This window comes from Trachypithecus francoisi, unplaced genomic scaffold, assembly GCF_009764315.1.
Source record: "Trachypithecus francoisi isolate TF-2019V2 unplaced genomic scaffold, Tfra_2.0 Contig01451, whole genome shotgun sequence".
Lineage (NCBI taxonomy): Eukaryota > Metazoa > Chordata > Mammalia > Primates > Cercopithecidae > Trachypithecus > Trachypithecus francoisi.
In genome coordinates this window covers 1,601,872-1,627,299 of record NW_022681432.1, presented here as the reverse complement: position 1 = coordinate 1,627,299, position 25,428 = coordinate 1,601,872, and the positions used below count along the sequence as shown (strand labels likewise).

The 25,428-nt window shown below is 33.7% G+C and overlaps 1 protein-coding gene across 1 annotated transcript in view; it reads left to right on the top strand.

Moving 5' to 3' along the window:
* Window positions 1–25,428, top strand: part of DACH2 (dachshund family transcription factor 2) — an 811,718-nt gene that overhangs the window by 245,097 nt on the left and 541,193 nt on the right. The window contains 1 exon segment of the mRNA XM_033233153.1: window positions 9,890–9,928. Within this exon segment, the coding sequence (XP_033089044.1) occupies window positions 9,890–9,928 (39 nt within the window).

The window sequence follows — 25,428 nt, the reverse complement described above, 5'->3', positions numbered from 1 at the left end:
GCATTTGAAAGAGAGAATTCGATTGACCTTAGGATATGAGCTGTGAAGACACGATAGAATCCTGAGTTTCTGTGACTTTTAAAGAGCAAATCTGAAGATTTAATTGAAAACAATATAAACATATCAATTACATATAGACAGACAATGTCTTTTTATTATAGTATAGATTATTGTAAAAGAGATGCATAAGTTTTAGTAGAAGAAAAACTTGCTGAAACAAACATCGGAGCTTCTCAGCTCTTGAAGATCATCTTTCTGCAGCATGCAAACAGAATAATGCACTACTGATTTATTCTTTGAAGGAAAATGTCTAAAGGATTTTCTCAGACAGTGCTTTTCTGAAACATAGAAGAGAATGCCCCTTAGCTGAATACCTCTAATAGGCATGCAATAACTATAAATCAGAGGAAAAAGGGTATGTCTCAGGAGTGGCAACTAAACTGCAACCGTCACTGACCTCTCAGAAGAATTTCAATGTAATTTACCTATATTGTAGGCAGGTAGCCAAGAATTTAGGAATTAGAGAACTACAGAGTTTTTGAGCTATGATGTGCTGGAGAGATCAACTTATTCAACCTCAGGTTTACAAAGAAGTATACTGGGATCTCGAGAGGAGAAGTAATTTGCTCATGGTGACACATAATGGTGACACAGTTAATGGCCTAGTTGGGACCAATACCCAAGTTTCCTTATGCCTTGTTCAGTGTTTTTCTGTTAACCCTGTTACTTTCTTTTTTTTTTTTATTATACTTTAAGTTCTAGGGTACATGTGCATAACGTTTATATCATGTATAACTCCCCAATGCAATCCCTCCCTCCTCCCGCCTCCCCATGATAGGCCCCAGTGTGTGATGTTCCCCTTCCCGAACCCTGTTACTTTCAAAATTAGTTGTTGTTAAAAAGTTGGAAAGTAATTTTTCATGGAAGCAAAGTCATAAGCTCAGAGTTCTCCTTTGTTCAATTCTATACTTAGTTTCCATGATAGTCAGGCTTTAAGTCATATTAATGTTGGCTTTAGAGTTTCTGTTGCACATGTCCTTTCCTTTTGATTTTCATCTCCACCACCCTGAAGTAACCTCCTACTTGATCTCCTCACGTACACACTCTATTATAACAATCCATTCTGTGCATCTTGTCAGTTTGAATTTCCTAAAGCATTGTTATCCTCTTTCAGTCTTTGTTCTTTAAAACCTATTTCAAGACCCAAGTCAATTTTCCTCCCCCATAGTGACTGCACGGACCACTTCAGGTAAAAGGGATACTTACATCTTATAAATCTTATGGTACTTAATTTAATTTCACCCATGGATCCAACATTCATTAATCAGATGTATTTGAGTATTTACTATATACCAGGAAATCAAGTGGCGCTTATCACTCACAGATATTCAGCATTACATTTGTGGTCATAATTTCTCTCTTTTTAGATCGTAATATTCTTGATGTAAGATACTATAGTTGAAGATCTTTGTATTCTCTTTGTATCCTTCATAGCACAGAGCCTTTTGTACATAGTTGATGATTACTAAACATTTGTAGAATAAATATTGAACTAAGAATCTGCTATGATAAGGTGTAAAGATAAATATGGCCCCTATAGGATCAGTATGCAAACTGTTAGATATCAATTATAAGCATGTTTGAAGAGCTTTCATCAATATTTTTACTTTATTTATTCTTCTTCTTTTTAAATTCTTCTTTTTTTTTTTGAGACAGGATTTCACTCTGTCACCCAGACTGGAGTGCAGTGGTGTGATCATAGCTCACTGCAGGTTGAAATACCTGGGCTCAAGTGATCCTCTCACCTCAGCCTTCTGAGTAGTTAAGGCTACGTGCATGTGCCACCATGCTCAGCTAATTACAAAAAATTTTTGCAGAGAAAGGGCTGCGCTATGTTGCCAAGGCTGGTCATGAACTCCTGGCCTCAAGGGATTGTGGATGTCAGCCACCATTCTCAGCCTTTTTGATTCTTAAGTTAATTCTTTGCAGTGCATAAAAGTCACATAGCTTATTAAGGAAAAAAGTATCAAGATAAAATAGCAATTCAGTCATATTCACATAGATAAATATTGTCAACAAGAAGTGGTAGAATACTGAACCAGATTAAAAACTCTTCAGTCTCACTTTCTACATATATAATTTAATGTATATATTACATATGAAAATATATGAAGATTCAAACCTACTTTTGCACACAAAATAATTTTATTCTATTAGGCAATGAAGAGAAAATGCTCTGCTAACTGTAAAACTATACAACAAGTGGTATTACTATTTAAACATGAGATTTTGAACCTGTAAGCAACTATATATATATAGTGCTTTGAAAAATAATCATTTATAATTTTAAATATCTGCGTCTGATCTCTTAATTGGTAAGGAATATGGATTTTATTTTATTTTAAAATAGATTTTAAATAGATCTCAAAATAGATTTATTTATTTTATTTTAGACTATTTTAAAATATTTTATTTTACTGTATTTTATTTTATTTTAAAATCCTTGTCAGGGATTAAGTCAGGAGATGAATATAAGGGATTTAACTGAATTTCAAATCCGTAATCCTCTTCATTCCCATTCTCGACTCCCAGTAATACATTAAGAGCATGTCCAGGCCAAGATTCCTTTGCTCTGACCCTGCTTGATTGTCTTCATCTGCAGCTAGACTAAACCAGATAGGATTACCAGAATGATCAATTGGCAAATGAACTCATTTTCTTAGAAACAGCTTAGCTGAGTTCTGCTTACAGAACTGCTTTTCACATCTAATTTAAGCTTAATTAGACCTATTTACCAAATGTTAAAAAAAGTTAAGGTATAATTAAAATAAATTTTATAGCATTATTGTTTTCATGAATAGCTTTATAATGAATCTATATTTTTACCCATCAATAATTCAGTATATTTGCTGCCATCAATAAGTTTGGACTTATAAAGTTTCTGATAACTGTGGCTACTCAGAGAAAGTTTACTCAGATTCTAGAACACCATGAGTGTTCTTATACAAATCATGTATCATAATTAATTTTGTAAATCAGCATTGCAAAGTAGAAGTACATTCTTAAAATATGTTTTATACAAATAAGCTTAAAGATTCTACAGTGATGATTTTGAATGAGGTTAAAGTGTCCCTTCATAAGGTCAACATTCATCTCAGTTGACAAATATTTACTGATAACTACTGCATGCCAGCATTGTGTGGGCTGATGGAATGAAACAGCAAATATAAAACCTAACCTATTATCTCATGGAGATTTCATTGTCATTGGAAAAGTAGGCCTAAAACAAGTAAATAGGTAAAATAATTATACATCGTGATAAGTACTAGGAAGGAAACATTATTTTAATGAGCAATTCAGAGTTGGAAGTTGACACCCAGTTCTCCACATAGGCAGTAAACTAAGAAGTAAGCCAGTTTACTATTGTCTCAGTGTGATATCAAACCATCAAACACAAAGTTAGCTAAATGCTGATAAAGCAATAACTGTGTCCAGTGTTTTAAGGGCTGCAAAGTATATCTACCATAAATGTTTTGTTTGGCTTTTGAAGCATTTCTTTAGTGTTTTCTGTGAGTCATTCTGAACACACAATAGCAGGACATGATCATCGACTGGAAGACATGAAATATAAATAGTGTAACAGTGCTGAAAAATCTCTTACCAGAGGCTAGCTAGAACCCCTATGCAGATCAAAGCACGCAATTCAAAGGTCACCCATGATGTCTAGCCAAACCTACACACATGAATAGCAAGACTGAAAGATAAAAAATTTCCAACAGAAGCATTGTAGACAAAGATGACATAGCATTAAGTGATCTAAAATTTATGAAGGATTTGAGGAATTTTAATGTTTAAAGCTTTACACGATAGAAATTATTTCAGGCAAATTAGCTAATAATCAAAGTTTATGTATGTGACCGATATTTACTCAATTTGAATATGTGGAAGAATATCACTGAAAATACTATTTGGGATACATTCATAGTACCACTAAAGATATTTAATGGGCATCATCCTTGATGGTACATATATTCATATTTCACACATATTGAAATACTTATTGCTGTACCATGAGAAGAGCAAGTTATTCTATTTTTTAAATGAACATTGCCTTGAAAAAGACATTTGATGCTGTGAACAGTAATCCTATTTTTGACATTCTTTGTTCTTGTAGGGCATATGAGAAATATCATTGAAACTGCTGAGGCTCCTCGGACAGGACCAACAAAATGTTGTTTGTATAAAGGATCATCTGTCAGAGACAATTGACATAGGGTCTTGCATTCTTTGAGTTATACTGGTACTCTATGTTAATACAAGAGTTTATATATACAACCAAAAACCCTATCTCCTACAAACAAACAAGTAAAAAAATTCCATAGGCCCATTTATCTTCACTACCACCCCATCCCATATTCAATTTCATTTTCTTTTTCCGCTTGACTCTGACTTTAAATCTCACTGATTTTTAAAAGACACAAATGTGTGCATCAACATTTATCAGAAGCAGCAAATATTTAATATAAGCAAAGTTTGTGTTATTCCCAAATAATTACAGGAAAAAAAGTTCTGAGAGGAAGCAAATGGTCAGTTTTAATTGTCTGGGCCTTGGTTCACAAAATCATGTATTTGGAGATTTAACAGACAAAGCGTTTGTTTGGATGCCTTCTACAAACTTATAGGCCTGAAATATACAAGCTATTAAATTTATACCTTTAAAATAAGGATATCTTCAGTTTTTTTTCTGTTAGTATATATGTTTGCCAAACATTTTTCAGGATTCCTAAAGTGGATTAAATGGCTTTAAATCAGCTTCTGTGGAGCAAGAGTTATTATGTACGATGCATAAGGTTATCATCTAAGAGTGAGGAAAGACCTTTAAAAGTTCCAACAGTGGAAATGCAACAGTTAACATGATTTGGTTATGTCTCCAAATATAACTTTTAAAAGTTTTACCCGCACATATTTATTGGCAATTTACTGCCTACTGATGATGTCTGATGGGAGGTGGGGAGGCATTGCTTGACTTATACTTTATTTATTTATTACATTTTCTTAGCAAATAAACATTTTATTTATTGTATTGGACCAGAAAAATAAATTGCATGACAAAAAGATGTTACCTGTGTAAGGGGCAGCCGAAACCTAACTTAGTAGTCCCCCAAATATGGCAGTATATGTCAACAGCTGACTTCCATTTCAAAGCATAGGGAACAGTTTTATTGATCTTTTGGAGTTTTAAATATATAGCTTCTGCTCTGAATGATACTGTATCTGTGAGTGTAATCAGAGTTTGTTTCTTATTTAATCTATTTTTATCTGATGCTATTTGCTTTAGGTGCTCTTCTATATATATGGATGTCAACTTCAAGGTCAAAAGCTTGTCTTTCTTCATTAATAAAAGTATATGACTTTTTTTAGGTAGACAGATGATTTAACACTCTTAGTGCACCTTCAGTCAATACTTTACACACACATGGAAGTTTTCAGAAATCCCATACTTTCTTTAGGGAAATTGATTAATATTTGGATGAATTACACTTATAACCCTTAAAATAGCAGCCATAAAATTCATATTCTGCCTGAGACCTTGGAAATAACATAGATTCATTAAGAGGGCCAGGTATAAGGTCATACAAAATTGTGGGAACTGTGGGGAACAGTAGAGTGCATACTTTTTCTATGGGGGAGCCATTGCTAATCTACTTCATCTAGTTATGCCAAACCAGTAAGATTGTGGAACCAGTATTGCCAGATCTCTCTTTTTAATAACAATTTCAACTTTTATTTTAGATTCGGGGGTACATTATTTTAGATTTGGGAGGTACATGTGCAGGTTTGTTACGTGGGCATATTGCGTGTTGCTGAGGTTTGAGGTATGAATGATCCTGTCACTCAGGTAGAGAGCATAGTACCTAATAGGAAATTTTTCAGCCCTTGCTCCTCTTTCCTGTCCCCTACTTCTAGTAGTCCCCAGTGTCTATTGTTGCTATCTTTATGTCCATGTGTACCCAGTGTTTAGCTCCCACTTGTAAGTGAGAAGATGCAGTATTTGGTTTTCTTTTTTTTTTTTTTTTTTTTTTTGGTTTTCTGTCCCTGTGTTAATTCTCTTAGGATAATGGCCTCCAGCTGCTTCCGTGTTGCTGCAAAGGACATGATTTTGTTCTTTTTTATGGCTGTGTAATATTCCATGAATACATGTACCACATTTTCTTTATCCAATTCCCTGTTGATAGGCACTTAGGTTGATTCCATGTCTTTGCTATTATGAGTAGTGCTGTGATGAACATACGAGTTCATCTGTATTTTTGGTAGAAAAATTTATTTTCCTTTGGTATGTGCCCAGTAATGAGATTGCTGGGTCAAATGGTAGTACTTTTTAAAGTTCTTTGAGAAATTCCCAAAGTGCTTTCCATAGTGGCTGAACTAATTTACATTCCCACCAAGAGTGTATAAGCACATTGAAGTTACGATTTTACGTAAAATGTTTTGATTTTTGAAGTTCTGTACAGAAAGATCACTGGCTTGGAGATCAAGGGAGCCACAAATCTTGTCTCTTCTACTATCTAAAGATGTATGTAATGTTTATCAACCTTATTATGTTCCCATAAGGATAAAACAGATATGACAGTCTTTGGGAGGATATTAAAAAAGTGGTTCTCTAACATACAGTAGAGGAAGCAGGATTAAAAATGTAGGTGCAGTAGCTGTCATTCAGGTTAGTATATTGGGAGATCTGACACTAACTTTCTCTGCGACTTTGGCCAAATAATTGAACATCTCAGGGGAGAATTTCCTAAGCTGTTAAATGGTGGTGGTGGTAGGTAGTTAACCAAAGCAGTTCAGGCACCCCTGTTATATCACATAGGAAAAGGAAGAGCTGCACTAATGAAAGGATATAAGAGAATTGCTCCCTTTATTTTTCCTTCTACTATACATGAGTAGTTTCGCTGAAATTCTTTAGAATCCAGTTTGAAATCCATTGCAGTAGGTACTTCCAAAAGTTGACTCTATCTTTAAAATGTTCTGTTTGAAGTACTTTCCTTCGTTTGAAGAATCAGTGAAAGGAACAATCTCTTTAGTTTACTTCACACCAGAGGCTGAACATAATATGCGATATTAGGTAGTGATTTTTAAATTTATCATAAAAAGGACCTAAATACTTAAATTAAATGAGCCTGACATTTTAACTGGACTCTTTATTATGTGGTATTTTATTGCCTCTTGTCATGTGTCTTGCATGCTGTTTCTCTATATTATTAAATGAGATTCTGTGGGCTAAATTTAGGTTTCAAAAGTGAGAATATCATATCTCTGATTCTTATATTAAACTGACTCCAGTCAAAGATGAGCACACTCGGTAGCAATCACTGTAGTTAAGTTTGTTGAGCTTCACATTCACATGCCCAAAGTTGGAAGAATCAAAGTATGAAAATTTATTTATCAGTGGTACAGGGTAAAAATGACCTTGACTAATTCTAAATAAAGCTAGCTCTCCATTATTAACTTCTTGGGTCTCAGCCAGAGTAGAATCACCTTCTAGTCATAACTTGTGCATAGGGGAAGGCTCTCTCTACAGTAAGGTTAATCAATGTCCTAATGTAGTAAAATCATGATGATGATCGGAACTAGTGAGTTTTGTAGAGAACCGTCACTACTTACCATCATATGTTGCAAAACCTCAGCTGCTAATAGTTCTGTTGGTGGTAGTTGTATATTGTGTATTGTATCTGCCACAACATTCTTGACTGTGTGTAACCCCTGTTTTGTTACTGACTTTATAAGAATGTGAACATATGTATATATCAGCCACAAGGACACATTTTAGTAAATTTCAGGCCTTTTCATCATGACTTTTATTTCATAGCCAAAATCAGAAGTGGGGAGGGGCAGCAAAAAGAAGACTTTAGTAGACAAAGAGGAAACAGAAGGAATACAAAACATTTTGGGCCAACTCCAGGGAACCCAGATGATTTTTTTTTCACATTATAACCTATTCTATACTGAGCTGATAATATTAGTATCATCATCTGCTTCTTCAATAAAGTTTTCCAAAATGGTATAAGGAAAACTAAAATGAATTAATTAACATTACTAAAATAACTAATTCAGAACTATAAAAGTCATATTTTACTTAGAATGTCAAAAATGAAATACATATGTTTAACTTGTAGGCCTTAAAGCCCTAGAGTTATAGCTAGTTTGTTAAGCACTGTTGTAAAGTACCTTCCTTACATTGGAAAAGATAAATGAGAAATTTTCAAATATCAAGGTAAACTCCTAGTTTTCTAAGTAATTTTTAAGTTGTTAATAAAAGGACAGTTAACTCATGCATGTTTATATATTCATTGAATAATTCTAACAATGTTTCTGTAGTCAATGATTTCAGAGTCTAAATTTAACTAACCTATGAACCTCATGCCATGGGAGATGTAAATGATTTTGATTTTGGTGAGGATTAGTATAATTATATTTACATGTATAGTGAGGGTCAAAAAAAGTTTGTTGAGCTTAGAAAGCTTTATTGTTAAAAAAGTGAGAGATCTTTGGTAAAACTGAAATAATGCCCTCAAATTCAGTCATATATAGGCCATTAAAATAAGGAAGGATGCATTATCACTGACTTGGTGTGTATGATTATATTTTATTTAAGAAAAGTGTCACCTCAGAAGAGTTTGGGTGAGTGAGTTATAAAGCAAAATCAAATAGTTCTGACAGTGAAGTGACAGAATATAAGAGTAGGTGAAAAAAGACTCAGCTTCACTCTTACCTCCTCTCCCCAGCAACCCCAGATATATTTTCATTTTTTTAAAAGAAATCTCTCTGCAGACTTTGAGCAGAGAAGCAGTCGCTTTTCAAAAGCAAAAAAAAAAAAAAAAAAAAAAAAAACAGAAACAAAAAGATAATATTTTTGTTTTTGTTCAACAAAAAGATGATGAACTAACCACATATATTTGTAGTGGGCATTGTGGGAAGGTTCTCATTTCTGTATTACTAAGAAGTACATTAAGGATTAAAAGAACCATATTATAGTCCTCATAGTTTTTTTTGCATGTCATTTCAGGTTTCATTGTTCTTTATTAAAGGATTGGAGAACACTGGGGGTTACTGCACTGCTGGAAAGAATAATTATTTTGTTAACAAGGCTAATTATGTGTTTTTTAAAATGGATCTCTTTTGTATGTGTTTAATTTCTTTTGTGTGGATGTATGTATGACTGTGTGTGTGTGTGTGTGTGTCTGTGTGTGTGAATGCGCATGTGTAACCCTTGTGAGGAAGATGTAAGATAATTCTGTATGCTCCAGAAAAATGTATATAGTGATCTGTCGGAGATCAATGGCTCCATGTTTAGGAAATAAGCACAACATTGATATTGGCTTACTTTCATCATCCTGTTGGCCAAATAAAAGATGAGAAAAAATTAGAACGGGATTTTTCCCTCCAAAATGTTGGAATACCTAATGGGATGGGAAGGAAGGCTCTTGAGAGAGAGGGAAGAGATACAATATTGCTGAATTTTTTGGGAATTGTTACGACCCAAGGCCACTTTCTTCAACAGAAATCTATAACCTATTTCCTTGCCTTCATATATGGAAAAGCCCTAAACCACATGACATTTCACCTTATTCTTTAGTCAATGGGGATTATACTAGAAGTGTGCTAACATTATTCATATATTTAAAACACTAATAGCAATTCAGGCTTCCTTACCTTCTATGTGCTCTTCCCTGCTGGTGTTTCATTGTGTGTAACCTATCTAAAATTTCTGCAGAATTTAGGAAGATGTTTTGTGAAATATAATAAAGCCTTGATTAATTGGAAGCTAACTAACCAGAACTCTCAATTAACCAGTTTTATTTATTTATTTTCTGCTACACTCTCCTTTTAGAAGGAAGAGGCAAATGACAAGAAAACAAGCTGTTAACAGGTATTTATGTATTTATTTTTTAAAAATCAAATTCCTGAGAATGTCCTGGAGCCTGTACAGATTCAGCCACACTTTCATAATCTTGTTCTCTGTACTACACTCACTAAGGTAGGAAAGTAGAGCCATTTAAAATTTTCAGCAGCAAATGCTGAATCTTGCTTAATCCTCAGTTCATAAGAAAAAATGAAATCCAAAGAGTGAATTACAACCCGTCCATCCAGTTGGAGGTTCTAAAGCAGAAGTTAGAGAAAGGCTGCAAAATTGGTTGGGGTTAAGTGAACATCACTGACACAAAAACTAGGATACCTATGTAAAATAATGGGAAAATTATTCAGATGTCCACCCGCCCCTTTGTTCTGGAATGCTTAGGAAGGTACATTCACTTTTGCAGGGCAGCACAGGCTATTAAGTGTGCTACAATGATAATGGAAAAGAATCTGGCTTTCTAATCTTTCAGGTCATTCTAAGCATTAGGCACAGATATGTGTTGTAGGCATGTTAGAAGTTCTAAAACCTTTAAAATAGTTTTCTTCTAATAATGTATTTTAAATAAATATTTGGAAGTCTAAGAAGATTTATATGTGAAACCTCTTAAAATATCTATGAAAATCTTAGTAAAAGGGCAATCAGAGATAACATATTGTTCCAGGCCTCAGACATTTTAGGTTGTAGTGGTGAAAAGAACACACAGTGACTCAGAGACGAGGGCGAAGTAGGGGAACTCATGTTCCTAAAATATATTTTGATAGTTCCTGTTAGTAGTGTCCCTCTTCTCTTCCACACTTCTTTCTCAGGTTACATTACCTTTTGGTGATATTTTTTGCCCCTTTCTTTAGGGCTGCCCTTGATGCAGGATTAATCCATATTTTCTACAAGAAAAATGTCATAGAGCTGTAGGGGAGATGAGGACTACGCCATGGATTTATCCTGGGTTTTCAACATACAAAATAAAACATCACTATGGTGGTGTTTCTAGTATCTGTGACATTTTCTATATTAAAAGTTAGTTTTGCATGTCATGCACACTAAATAATACCCAAGTGACCTGAAGCAGTGGATGTGCCTCCTTAAGTGCCAAACTTTCTATTAGACAATGATATCAATGCTGGGAAGACTAAAACCCACTAGATTTTATTAATGACTGAGTTTAACTGTAAAATAGTAAATGCATTACGTTTTGAGTTAGGCTTGGATATGGAAAGTGTTTCCGATTTGATATGAATGCAATTGAATTTAGGCATTGAAAATGGCTTTCACTTTATTTTTGATTTTCTAGTAAAATAACAAGCAAATTAAGTCAAGTTTTTTGTTCATTAAATATAACAGTAGTTTATAACTATATGGATTTACTTCTGGATTATCAAAATATACATTTCATATGTACATATATAATACTATTTTTACACTTATTGCAATCAGAGAAAAACCATGAAGTGTTTTTGAAAGTATGTGTACCAAGTCATTCACATAAACTATAGAGAAACCAGGAGAGTCGCAAACTCTAATGCCTACTGAGGCAAGGCTGGTAACACAAATGAAAGACTATAAGCGATATAGAGTGGTGGGGACTATGGTGAACTAGGGAGCATATATTCTTTTCCAAAGTGGTGGCTATTACTGTTTGGCTGATTATTATCATGTGTGAATGCAGGCTCAGTGTTGTTAAGATCCGACTTTTTAAAAGAAGCTGGGAATTAAGATTTTTACACGAAATTCTCCAATTCTTAAATGTTGGCAACTAACTCAATAAAAAGCAAAACAGAAAAAAAAAAGCAACACTGCGCAGGCCAAACAAAATCCGTCTGGGGTCAGGATCTAGCCCATGGGCTGTCAGTTTGCGACCTCTGCTCTAAATTGTGAGTCCTCAAGGTATTGCATTACAGAAAGAATCACAGTTTGTTATAAATGCACCTAAAGCCTTTGATCAAGGAAAGTTCATGTAAGGTGAATAAATAACCAGTGGAGTGCTTACGAATAATTATTCTGGTACTCAAAATGGTGGTTATGCACTTTGTGAGTTTTATTTTTTACTACTTCAAAATAGGCAATCTAATTTTTCCTTCAAGTGATTTGAAAATTAAAATTCAGTTATTATGTTTTGCTTTCATGTTATCAGTGAAATGCAGTATGAAACAGATTATTACTGCCATGTCCAGAAAATAATACTTTATAGTTCTCATCACATAACATAATTAAGGTTTCTATTTAAAGTCCAATTTATTTTGTTTTAATAAGAAGAAAGCCATGTGTATAACATGTGTTGTTTTATTTTAAATTGGCTTGCCTTTAAACAAATTCCCAATTCCATCTAGCGAAATTCCTTTATTTTTACAAATGGTTAAAATAAGAAATAAAAGAAATGTAAGCAGTTAACACAACAAAACTTCATTTGAACTTTTGATAGGCATTGGCAAAGATAAAACAAAGTTGGTCATCTGAGATTTTATTAAAAGGTAACTGTTTGACTGATCTGAGACTTTGCTTGTTTGTCTGTCCCGCCATGGACCTTAGCACATAATCCCACTGTGCTACAATGCTTTTGACATCTGTATGCCCCTTTCATCACTGACAATCCAAAAGCATATTTGTCTAAAAAGGAAACAATTAAATTCCAATCTCTCTAGAAAAAAAAAAAAAAAAAAAGAAAGAAAGAAAAAGAGAAAGAAAAACACCTCACTGTTAAACCTGCTTTAATGGTCACAATGATCTGTACCATACATCCTTAGTGAGGATGGTAAATTTAACATTTTCATTTCTCATGAGAAAGTCGAGAACTTTAAAAAGAAAAGTAAAAAAAGAAAGAGAAAGAATTGAAGACATAATCTCAAATCCTAAATAAACTAGAAAAAACCTCATTCCTTGACAAATCATTCTAGTTGCAGATTTAACACAAACACATATGAAAGATGAGAAATTGTTGGGTAACTGGTCAACACATATGACAATGTGCAAAATAGCTGATGTTTACTTAAATAAAATTTGGGTAGACAGTGCTGCCCTTTCCAGATCATCAGCTAGTTTTGACCACAAGTGATCTGTTACATGATTGGGGCTCAATATGTTTAAATATACTAATTAATGAAACTTATTTACTAAAACTCTAATAATTAAAGATCTTTAGTTAAGTGGTTAGTCCTCAAACTCAGAGAATTTAAGAAATGAGTGATTATTTGATGCATTTGACCAGCATAGACATATAAATAAGATAATTCAGGATAAAATATTGATGAACAATTAGTCCTCTTTTTTTGCCAGGACATAATAATATCTAACATTTATCAAATATGAGTTCAGGTGATTTTTCATATATTAGTTTTTTTGATCATCATAACAACTCTGTAAGATAGGTGCTACAACTATAATCGTTGTCTTATAGTTGATGATACTGAGTCACAGAGAAGGTTAAATGATTTACCCAAGGTCATACAGCCTATAAATACCAGAGACAGCAATTGAATCAAAGCAGTCTAGTTTCAAAGCGCATATGCTTTGGACCAATATATTTTATAACCAGCCAAATGGAATCAGACTAATTAGAAAAACATCTCATTTACTATTATATATAAAATTACTTATTGAAAAATGACATTTCTATTCAGAAATAAAGTTTGGTAGCATCATTTTGATAGTGTAATAAATTAGCAAGATTAATTATAAAATAGTTCAGATAGAGCAGGAAGAAATAAAAGGGAACAGCAGGAAATACTGAGAAAAACTTGTGGATCAATATTTAGGTCTACATTTTGCTACACTTCATCCACAGTTTTAAAAAATTGTATCTGAAAAACATTTGTATCTGTGAAACATTAATATTATGACTAACAGTAATATCCTTTTTATTTCACAAATGAAAGATGACCACTAATCCTAAAACCAGTGTGTATCATTACTGTGTCTTTTTAAAATTATGTGTGTATTTATACACAAACAACATGCAGTGTCGATTTTGTGTTTTTTTAAATTTTTGTGTTTTAAGATGTATTGAACCGGTATGATATCGTACTACTCTTTTTAAGTATTTTTACATTATGTTTTTGAGATTCATCCATATTGATACATTCAAATATAGTTCACTCTTTTTTTAATTGTCCATTATACTACCTTGTATAACACAATTTGATAATTCTTTCCTATATCCATAAGTCGATAATTAGGTTGTTTCCAATTTTTTGTTGGAAACCATGCTGCAATGGACATGTCTTGCAACCATATGGGAGTATTTCTCTAGGATATAAGCCTAGAAGTGCAAGTTTTAGGTTGTGAACTATGTATGTCTTCCACTTTAATGGTTATTGCCAAATTGTTCTCCAAAGCTGTTTTGATTTACCCTCCTGCCAACAATATACAAGAGGTCCCATTTCCTCACATTATTGTCAGCATAGTAGATATTTTTATGAACGATCTGTTTGAAGAAAAAATAATTATTTTTATTCTCTTATGATTACACACATACATATTAAATATTGATTCTGATCACTTAGCACAGATAACAATGTTTACAGATACTATTTTTGTCATTATTCTTCATCTTAAAACATATGTAATTAAGATAAGGATTAAAGATACTATTTTAAATTTGTAAAGCATTTTCTAGGTTACAAGCACTTTCCCATAAACTTCCATTTGATGAGACAGTATGGTACAGCAGGAAGAACTCTGGGGAAAAAAAAGATTCATAAGTCCATGGACTCAACTCTGCACATAAATCTGTGGTTTTGGACCTCAGTTGCTGCATCTTTTAAGTTACAGTATTAGACTAAATAATCTCTTAGATAAATAGTATATGCTTTGATCTATGATACATATCTTCCCTTTTCCTTGAAGTTGTAATTTACTTATTGTGCATAAAGCATAAAGAGAAAATTGAATTTGGTCAATTTGTGAAAATTGTTGTAACACACTCTCTGGCTCAGTTAATAAGATCATAACTTTACCTTCATTATATTTACATTTCCTCTAATTCAAGGACAGTTAGGGGTGGATGGTGGAAGAGAAGATAGGACACATGATTTTGAATTCATGTTCAGTTTTTCCCGTTTCAAAGCATCACATTCTAAATGCTGAAATAAAAAACAATGAAAGCTCAACAACTATTTGTTATGACTTTGTATTTACTTTCAAGCTCTTTTTATGCACGTCTCTGATTTAGAAGAAAATATTCAAGATTTTCAGCTCACTTAATATTTGATTCCAGCAGTATTTTTATGGTGCTACACATAACTACTTAGAGAGAGGACTCAGGTTGACTACTCTGTATATTCTTTCTTTCTTCTCTTTTCTTTTTTAAGGACACAAGCCCATGAAACAGCCTCAGGAGGTCCTGAGACACGTGCCCCCTTATTTCTTTTTGAATAAGGGGGTAAGTAATTAGATTTTGTATTTGGAGAGATGCTTTTTATTTGAAAGATCTGGATCTTTATCCTGAGGTTTAACACAGAACTTTCAGTTTTTCTTAGATTCTATGTGTATGGGAAAGACCACTGAGTTAGAAACCAAACTGTCTAATATTATAGTAGATTGAAGTAGAAAAGGGAATCAGTAGAAACTGATTTTATTTAAACTCTTGGAGTTGCAAATATGCTACACACACACACACACACAACCACATACACACACACACATCCTCTTGTTAGCACAGAAGATCTGTTATTTTCAATGACTTTTGAAAAGAAAACTTAACGTGCGAGGATATTGAACACTGGTTATGAGCAAAGCTTCTACTTATGGAAGGTGGCAGTTCTGGCAAACAAAATATAAATCAGTTAATCTCTTGTGATGAAGACATTCTTAGAGACCTTTCTTTCTATAAGTAGTCCTGGGAAAATGTTTTGACTATAGCATTCCTAGAAAGTGAATTGACCTCCTACAGAGTTTCAACACCAGGTATTACAAGAAAATTGTGGTTCACACACTTTGTTCAAATTATCTTCAGATTAATACAATTTGCATACATATACCTAATTGTCCAAGTGTAACAATAAGCCTAGAGAATCCAACATAAGTTGCTTTGGGCCTGTTTGTTAACGGACTGTGGGGTCCATATTTAAGACCTTTCATTGCTATTTCTGCTAATTGGCATCCTGTTTTTAGTTTAAGCATACTCTGGAAACCACTATTTCATTGTGTTGCTGCCACTACTTAAGAGAATCAAAATCTCTGCCGAGATAATCTATAGTATTTCTGCCCACATCCTACTTATCCTATGTGGAGATTCAACAGGGTTGTCTAACTTTTTAAAAACATAAACATGAAATAAATCACTTAAAACACAAGCTATTTCAAAATCTTTAATCCAGTTTCAAAGATGTAGGTCAGAACATTTTCAAGACAACACTTCTTGGACATAGTTCACCAAGTAACTGACAAGACTATTGGGAAATTAGTACTCTCCTTAAAAAATATATTGCAGTTGCTCAGTATTTATTAAAAAACAAGAAAGGAGGAAATATGAACATTGTCATATGGCCTTTATCACCTGCATTATTCAGAAATGCTATATGTATTTGAGACATTGATAGATTTCTATTCACAAAACCAATTGCAGTAATTCCATGAACTACTCCTTATTGAGTATCCCCACTTTTGTTAGTCTGAACGAAGCCTTGGCGAACAAAACTTGTTATCTTTTATCCAAAAAAAACATCAAAACCATGGACACATTTGTCTTGACCACCGACTTCAAGAATGCCCATGTGCTTTGCCAAGGACGGCATCTAGATAATAATACTATAATATTACTATAAAATATTTTCTTTTATTATTGAAAACCCAGTTTGAATCTTGAGCAAGTCATTTACATGCTGTTTCTTTGGGATTACCTACATTCTTGTCCACTCTGACCTTGTAATATTTCTCACAGTTGGAAATGTAATGCAGAGTGACTAAGATAATGTTGTTTACACAGACTTTAAGTGGAGTGACATTATAGTCAAGCAAGTGTCACATCACCCAGTGTGAAGGAAGACTTAATTACCATAATCCTGTGAATACTAAAATTTCTTAGCCACGTGTAGCATAATAATGTAATGTTTTGCATGTACATTTAATAATGCAAAGGTGTATCAGGCTGTGTGTTTCTTTAAAAGTGAAAGCAAAGTGGGATTACAGAAAGAAAATAGACTTTTGAAATTGGAGGATACTTATCTGAATGTTCAGGTGAAGCCTGTCCTTTCTTTTAAACTCCAAAGAGTTGCCTAGTGATGTGAAAATGAAGGGACTGCTAAAATATCCATAAATCTATACACCAATGAGTAGGGTGACAGACCATGAATTTCTCTGGAGGGCACAGGGTAGATGTAACTAAATGACTGAGACAGGATAAAGAGGAAAGGCTCATAACCACCTATTATTGTGCAATGGGGAACATATCATTAATTTACAAAAGAGTGGTGACATTTTCTAAAATTGTATAGCCCTATTCTTAAAAGTTTGTCAGTGTAACTAATTAGTTTCTAAAATGGAGTTGATTCTAAGACTCAGTATGAATGCATTTGAAAAGGCAAGGCATTGTCCTTAAATTGGTAGGGTTTGTAATACATCTTGATGAATGCTACAAAAATAATGTTAAGAAATAGGACTATTATGGTTTGTAGTCCTTGAAGGAATTATGTTCCATGGCAACGTGCCCTAAAGACATGTCCTGCTTTCTGTTTTTGATAACACTGAGTTTTCAATACAAAGAATTCAATTGCTCAATGGGTTCGTCTCCCAGCATATGAGGACTCTAAAGATCTTTTGTTATTTTAGGCTATCGTTGGAATTTTTGTTTTTAAACTAATGTTAATGTTCAAAAGAGGTCAAGTATAAAATGAATCAGCAATACAATGTGAAATTGTTTTAAAGTAAATCCATTAGAAAGGTGAGATGTAAAAAATGTGTAACTCAATCAATAGATTTATGTAAATGATATTCACGATTTATGATACAAAATACTCTATCATCTGAGACTCTATTCCAGATGTTTTTAAGAACGCGCAAAAGCTATTAAAACATATAAAACATTGAAGCCTGTTAATAACAGTAGCCATGCTTTACAATTAGGAGAGTTTAAAAGGATTGTGAACTGATTCATCATTATAAAATACTCTTCCAATAGAGAATACTTTTTCTGAAATATATAAGTAAATTTTCTTTGGTTTTCATTTGAACATTTTTATTTCAATTTGGACATTTTCCTTTTAGCTGGCTAGTCCTAGCCAAACAGTATATTAGCGTAACATAGTTTATCAACATCTCTGTATTGTTTTGTTGCTTTAAAATGAAACTAGTCTAAATTACAAAAATGGTGATGTTATATGCTTTATGCTGCAAGTTTTACAAATACCCACTAAATCACATATTAAGGTTTCTGACATATTAAGTATAAAGAAGGTAGTGTTTTTTATTTTTTATCGTCAATTATATTTGGCATTATAGCACCCACTATATTCAGAACATTAAGTGAGGGGATTTGGAACATCTGACTGACACATCCCATTTAAAGATAGTGTATACATAGAGGCAGTATCTATGGTTCTGCATCCTTGTATTGAACGTATTTCAAAAAAATAAACAAACAATAAAAATAGTAAGAGCAATAAAAACAAATACAAATAAAGATTCAGTATACAACAAATTACATAGAATTTACATTGTTTTAGGTATTATAAGTAGTTTAGAGATGATTTGGAGCACATAGAAGGATGGGCACAGGTTATATGCAAATACTATGTCACTTTACATAAGGGACTTGAGCATCCATAGATTTTTGTATCTTTGGGGGACCTGGAACCAATTCCTCTGGGATATGGAGTGATGACTATATTTTACTTTTCAGTGGCATTAAAATAACATTGTGCTTTACAATGTTTATGACAGTTTATGACTGTCCAGCTCTTTGTCTTCAAACATCACTCTCTGGATTTTGGAACTAAATTAGATACAATTAATATAGGGTAAAGCACTTTTTAATAACCTTGGATTCAGCACAGAAGTGGTTAAAGGCAATGTGTGTGTTTTTAAATACACTTTTATTTTTAGGACAGTTTTAAAAATAAAATACAGAAAGAAAGCAAATACTACACTGAGAGTTCCCGTTCACCCCATAGCCAGTTTCATCTGTTGTTAACATCTTACAATTACTGAATCAATTTGTCCCAACTAATGAACTAGTACTGATACACTGTTGACTAAATTTATACTTTACTCATATTTGTTCAGTTTTTCTGTAATATTTCTTTTCTGTCCCAAAATGTAGGCCACTACACTTTATTTAATCCTCAGGTTGCCTAAAACTCCTCTCAGCTGTAGCAGTTTCTCTCCTTGTTTTCAATGACCTTGATAGTTTTGAGGAGTAGTGGTATTTGTATTTGTAGGATGTCCCTCAATTGGGGTTCACTTGATGCTTTTTTCATGATTAAATTTGGGTTATGTGTTTTTGGGAGAAATACCACAGAGGCAAAATGCCATTTTCATCACATCATGTCAAGGGTATATACTATTCTTTTGACTTATTACTGTTGAGGTTGACCTTGATCACGAGGCTCAGGAAGTATCTGTCAGGTTTTCTACTGTAAAGGTTACCTTCTCTTTTTTTTCTTTCTTTCTATATTATACTCTTTGGAAGTCTTTGGAAAGCAGTCACTGTGCAAAATTATTTGGAATTCTTCTAAATGGGAGATATGCCTTTTCTCTCACATTTATGTATTTATTCAATTATTTATTTATATCAGCATAGACTTCTAGGTGTTTATTTTATGCTTTGGGTTATAATCCAGTACTACAATATTTATTTTATTGCTTAAATTGTTCCAGCTTTGGCCATTGGGAGCTCTTTCAGTAGGCTCCTGTGTACCTATGACATGCCCCCAACATTGTGGATTTTTTCACACACTTCCTTACTTTCTTGCACTAGATGTTCCAGACTCATCTTGTATATTTTCTGCTCCAGTCCTAGAGTCAGAAGCCATTTCTTCAAGTAGTGGTTAGGAGAATTCTTGATCTGCTGAATCCTAAGAAAGTGCTAGAGGTGGCCAAAAAAAGAGGGTCAGAGAGTCTCTCTTGATTTCATTTTCTTGTTTGTCTCCTAATTTTCCATCATCCTGGTAATGCACATAAGTCTTATTCTCTCACCATATGAATTTGTCCATTACTCTCATAACATTCAGCAGCAAGAAAAGAACGAAAAGCCTCATAGTTTTCCACAGTCACACACCTTAATTTTCGTGCATAGATTTAGAAATGTGCTATGTAACTCCGAGATACATGTCCTAACTGAAACCTGTCCCCTTATCCCACATCGCAATATGCTACTTAATCTTCAGTTTCGGAGTCAATGTGGGCTCATTTTATTTTACTCAGGGAGGGTTTTGAGGTCAAATAAATTCGGGAAATATGGGATTAAATAAAGGTAAATAAACTTGTTTACTGCAGGCCTTCTTGGAGCCTATAGTCTGTTAATTTGCTTTGTGATTCTATAAGAAAAGATATTATATAGAAGGTGTTCCAATCTTTTTGATTAAAGTAGCTTTTTGTTCTGCAAACTAGTATTCCATAAAATGCACTTTAGGAAATGCTGTTCGAGTGGTAAGAGGCTGAAATTTGTCATTGGAAGTCTTGTGTTCAGTCCCTCACTAGAACATCTCCTAGCTCTATGATCACAACCAAATCACTTAACATCTAGAAGTCTCTCTTTTTTAATCCATAAAATGAACCTAGGGATTTCTTTTCCAGGGTTGTTATGAAGAGCAAAAACGAATAAAACCAAAACTTATAAGAATTCTTTGAAAATGCACAATGCAATGCAAATTTCCCAAGCACTGTAAAGGTTGGGACCATGTCTTTGTTTTGCTAACCATTGTCTCTTTGGTATCTAGCATATTTTCCTGGCATTTAGGTTTCAATATTCAATAAATATTTATTGAGCAATTCAATTATATTACTAATACGTTATTTTCTATTTCTCACCAAGTATGGTATAGCAGTTTATGACATTTTATAAATTACTTTTTGATATTAGAAGTCCATATAACAAAATGCACGTGGAAACATACAGCTGAAATGGCTATATACATGCAAAAAAAAGCCCCCAAACTTTTGATTCTAGCCTTTGTTTTGCTGAGCATGTGCTCCCAGCGAATGGCTGGCTGCATTCTGATTAGTTTTCATTGCTTCAAGCTGACCAGATTTTCCTTTGAAATAAGGGCACTGAAGCTTTCACCTCAATTCTGTGGTGATGTAAAATTCCTGCTGCAGAGTCACTGAGCTGGTGCTAGAAGAAGAGGAGCACCTGTGAGCACAGGCTGTCAGGAGGCCCTTGGAGCCCTAGAGTGTTGAGGCTACAGCTGCTGGGTTGAGAAGCAGTTGGAAGCGCTTTGTCACTCCTTCTTGTGCAACCACAGGAGATCCACTAAAGGATTTTTACTTTCTTTGGATATATAATTTGTGTTATCAGGAGTTATGAAAAGGATCTCTTTTATAACATTGAAGACAGAGTGAAGCTTTGATAGGGGTGGCAAGTTAGGCCCTGTTAAGCAATATATTTTGGTGAGAATAGTTTACAGATAGTAATAGGGCCGTCGTGTCCCCATTTTGCCCAGTTGCCCACAAAACAATGTATTCTCTACGTATTCCCAGAGGTAAACTTTTCAGTTTCTAGCTTCTCTTTACAGAGAATCAACTGGAGCATGATTATTGTATTTGAGTGTGAGAAGTTGTCAGCCTCCCTGGAAATGCTAGGTTAATATTTGAAGTCCAGGAAGAACCCATTTAGCTTTGGAAATTGCAAAAATATTTCAATCAAATTCTAGGCTTTGGGATTAGTGAGACAATGGTCAAGATCACTGTAGGGGTCTTTCCTTTCTTAATATTTAAATCATAATTATATATACTAGCATACCTTTGTCCATTATGTAATTCATGAATACTAGAAAACAGAAATGTTTTAGTTAGAAAAAAACTCTTTATGGGATAATGGTGTCCTAACATTTTCCACAGGTGTTGGTCAGAGTCAGAAATTCTCTAATGATAGTTAATTTTGTGGCATTGCTCTTATTCACACTCCGAAATAGCAATTTTCTCCCCGTCTTTATCTCTCTTGCTCAAAAAAATACAGACTTTAAGGCTTATATAAAATATGTGTTTCAGTGAGAAAGGGAGTGCTAATATTAGACTACACAGTACTATGACTTTACTGCCTGATGGATTTATTATTATTCTCTGACCCCACACCTGAAACTACTGCTTTCTTTCAAAAGCTAGACTGCTCATTCATAGTATTAACTGGTACTTTCATTTAATTATTCACTACAGCTTTCAACCAAATATGTTAGTTCTTTATTTGATTGAAATGAATAGATGGACACTCTTGCAAGTATGTTCTTGACAATTTTGCAACTTTATTAAGTAAAATATAACCATCCTCTTTTAAATGACCAATTATGGGAAGGAGTTTTAAGCTAATATTTCAACCTTAATCCATAAATTACATTTAGGAATCTTTCCTTGCATTTTGCAAATTTATTGAGTTTACTGAACTTGTAGCAGCACAGCTAAATTCCAGCAACTGCAAAAATAATTAGTGACATTAAGTTGAAAATGTTGTAAACAAGTGAAGTTATTATTCATTCTGTACCACACTACAAATGTGGGAGGACAAGTTAAATGATAAATTAGGCATGAACTGCTTTAATCTGTAAACTGAACATGTTAGCAAATGGCTTGCGTTTGTAATTAGTATTTATGGCCACAGGAGAGTGCCTCTTTAAAAACAGTGACAGAAAATTGATCAGTTTAGGTCGTCATAGCAACCAAAAAGTCCCATTGCTTCTGTTAGGTTTAGCTTATTATGCTATATACTCATGCTTAGAAATATATTTATGAACCGTAAAGATAAACTACTCAATAATGTAAAAGAGGTTGAGATGCCCAAATGCCAAACTGACAAAGTCCAAATGAATACCGAATTACTCGATAACGAGCTTAAGTGTTCTGCGGTTGTCATGACATTTCTTTTACAAAGCAAATGATGCTGGAAAACAATCTTAAAACTAGACTAAAATGCAAATCCTTTTATGACAGTATGTGGTTGTCACGTTCATAATAACAGACAATAATTGATGATTTATAAGATGACACCATGGCAACAGAGTCTTTCATCACTGGCACCCCTTGGTTACTTTTATATTAGAAGCTTGAGGATGCCTGTGAAAAGTTTCCAACATGACATACAAGACGATCTACTCTTATCTTAATACATTAGCTCTCGTTTAAAACAGGGGGGAAGCATTGTCGAGATTTTGGAATCACTTGACAAAATAAAAGCTTGCAATGTCTCTGTTTAAAAAAAAAAAAAGCCTCTGCTAAACTAGTAAGCACATTCAGTAGCTGAAATTGGACAGATTTGTTTTGGTCACCTAACCCTTCAAAGAAATTCTGTAATGCCTCTAAAGTTTGAGTGTAAGCTGTTAGGTTGTTTAAAATTATGGTGAATAATAATATCCTTATATAGGAGGTGGGAGAGGGAGAGAGTGAGTGCAGGAAACCTTGACCTTGCTTTTAACTCCTTAAAAGATGATTTAAAAAATATGATTTTAGTGTTGAGGACTTTATAAGTGGAATAAATTTGTGGTTAGATATTCTAGAATGGCTTTAATGTATTCTGTAGGCTGAGGAGTAATATGTTGCAATTTCTTAGAAGCAATAATCTAATCAGTTTTTCGATTATAGATTATTATTATTATTATTATTATTTTCTTTTTTGATAGACAGTCTCACTCTGTCACCCAGGCTGGAGTATAGTGATGCGATTTCGGCTCACTGCAACCTCCGCCTCACAGGTTCAAGTGATTCTGCTGCCTCAGTCTCTGGAATAGTCGGGATTACAGGCATGCACCACCACACCTGGCTAAGTTTTTGTATTTTTAGTTAAGACGGGGTTTCACCATGTTGACCAGACCAGGCTGGTCTCAAACTCCCAACCTCAAGTAATCTGCCCGCCTTGGCCTCCCCAAGTGCTGGGATTACAGATGTGAGCCACCATGCTCGATTAGAGGTTATTTAAAATATTGGAAATATAGTAAACCTCCTCTCTTGTTTTCTTGTCAATTTATCAAAAAATAGAATCCTTTAATATTTGGAGCTTTTGAAAGATTCCTTGGCCGATGCGGAGGCTCATGCCTGTAATTCCAGCACTTTGGGAGGCCAAGACGGGTGGATCACCTACGGTCAGGAGTTGGAGACCAGCCTGGCCAACATGGTGAAACCCCATCTCTACTAAAAATACAAAAAGTTAGCCAGGTGTGGTGGTACAAGCTTGTAATCCCAGCTACTGTCAGGTTGAGGCATGAGAATCACTTAAACCCCACAGGCAGAGGTTGCAGTGAGCTGAGATCGTGCCAGTGAACCACTGCACTCCAGCCTGGGTGACAGAGTGAGACTCTGTCTAAAAAATAAAAAAATTAAAAAAAAAATGATTTCTGGATTATTCAGTCACTTATTTGATTGAACTAAAAGTCTAGACAATATGTTTTGAGGTTCTTTCCAGTGGAATTGTACTGTAATGTATAAGGGGTTGTAGAAACATCAAGTATTTGAAATATTAAATATGAAATACTGAAACTACCACGTTTAAATGACATAAGTGGAATATAACCATGTACATCAAAGTTCACCTCGTCTTTATAGATGAGGTTTTAAAAATATGTCTTTGAGGATTTTTCTAAATACTTATTTCTTACATAATTTAAGCTTTTGTAAGGATAACAATCCATAGTACTCATTTCCTTAAGAACATCACATAACCAATTATATAAAGTAGGATTTCTGCTCATACTTTTTATTGATACATTCCCTACAAAGTGGTGTAACGGATATAAAATCCTTAATTTAGGAGCCCCAACTATGCAAAGAATCAGCAAAATTTGTTCCTAGTTAACAGTTAAGAAAATGGGGTTTACCATTAAATGTAAGAATGATTTACCTTTACTCATATAAGAAAATAAGTTAAGTTTAATTCTGAATCTTACTCTAGATAGTGGGTAAACACACAATAGAACATGATTCTTTTTTTGTACTAGACACTAATACTTTATTTTTCATTTTCTTTTTTTCATTTTTAAAATAGTTTGTAATTGTATTTTTTTTTATTATACATTACGTTCTGAGATACATGTGCAGAACGGGCAGGTTTGTTAACATAAGTATACATGTTTTTCATTTTCTTTATTAAAGAAAACATGTTTTCTCCAACATTTTGCTATAATGGCTGTTTCAATTATTAATTTTATATTTGTTTTCCTCTCCACTTCCATAATGGAGTTCTATTAGAATAATTGCTCAGTCGAAGGGTACAAGCATTATACATTTTGATACATAATGCTTGATTCTGAATTTAATTAAAATGATACCTGTTCTTGGCAAACATTTTACTCTGTGATGTATAAAATGTATAACATGTAGAACACATTGTTTCTGTTTTCTAGGAGTTTATAATTTAGTCCACAAAGATACCAACTGTGACCGTG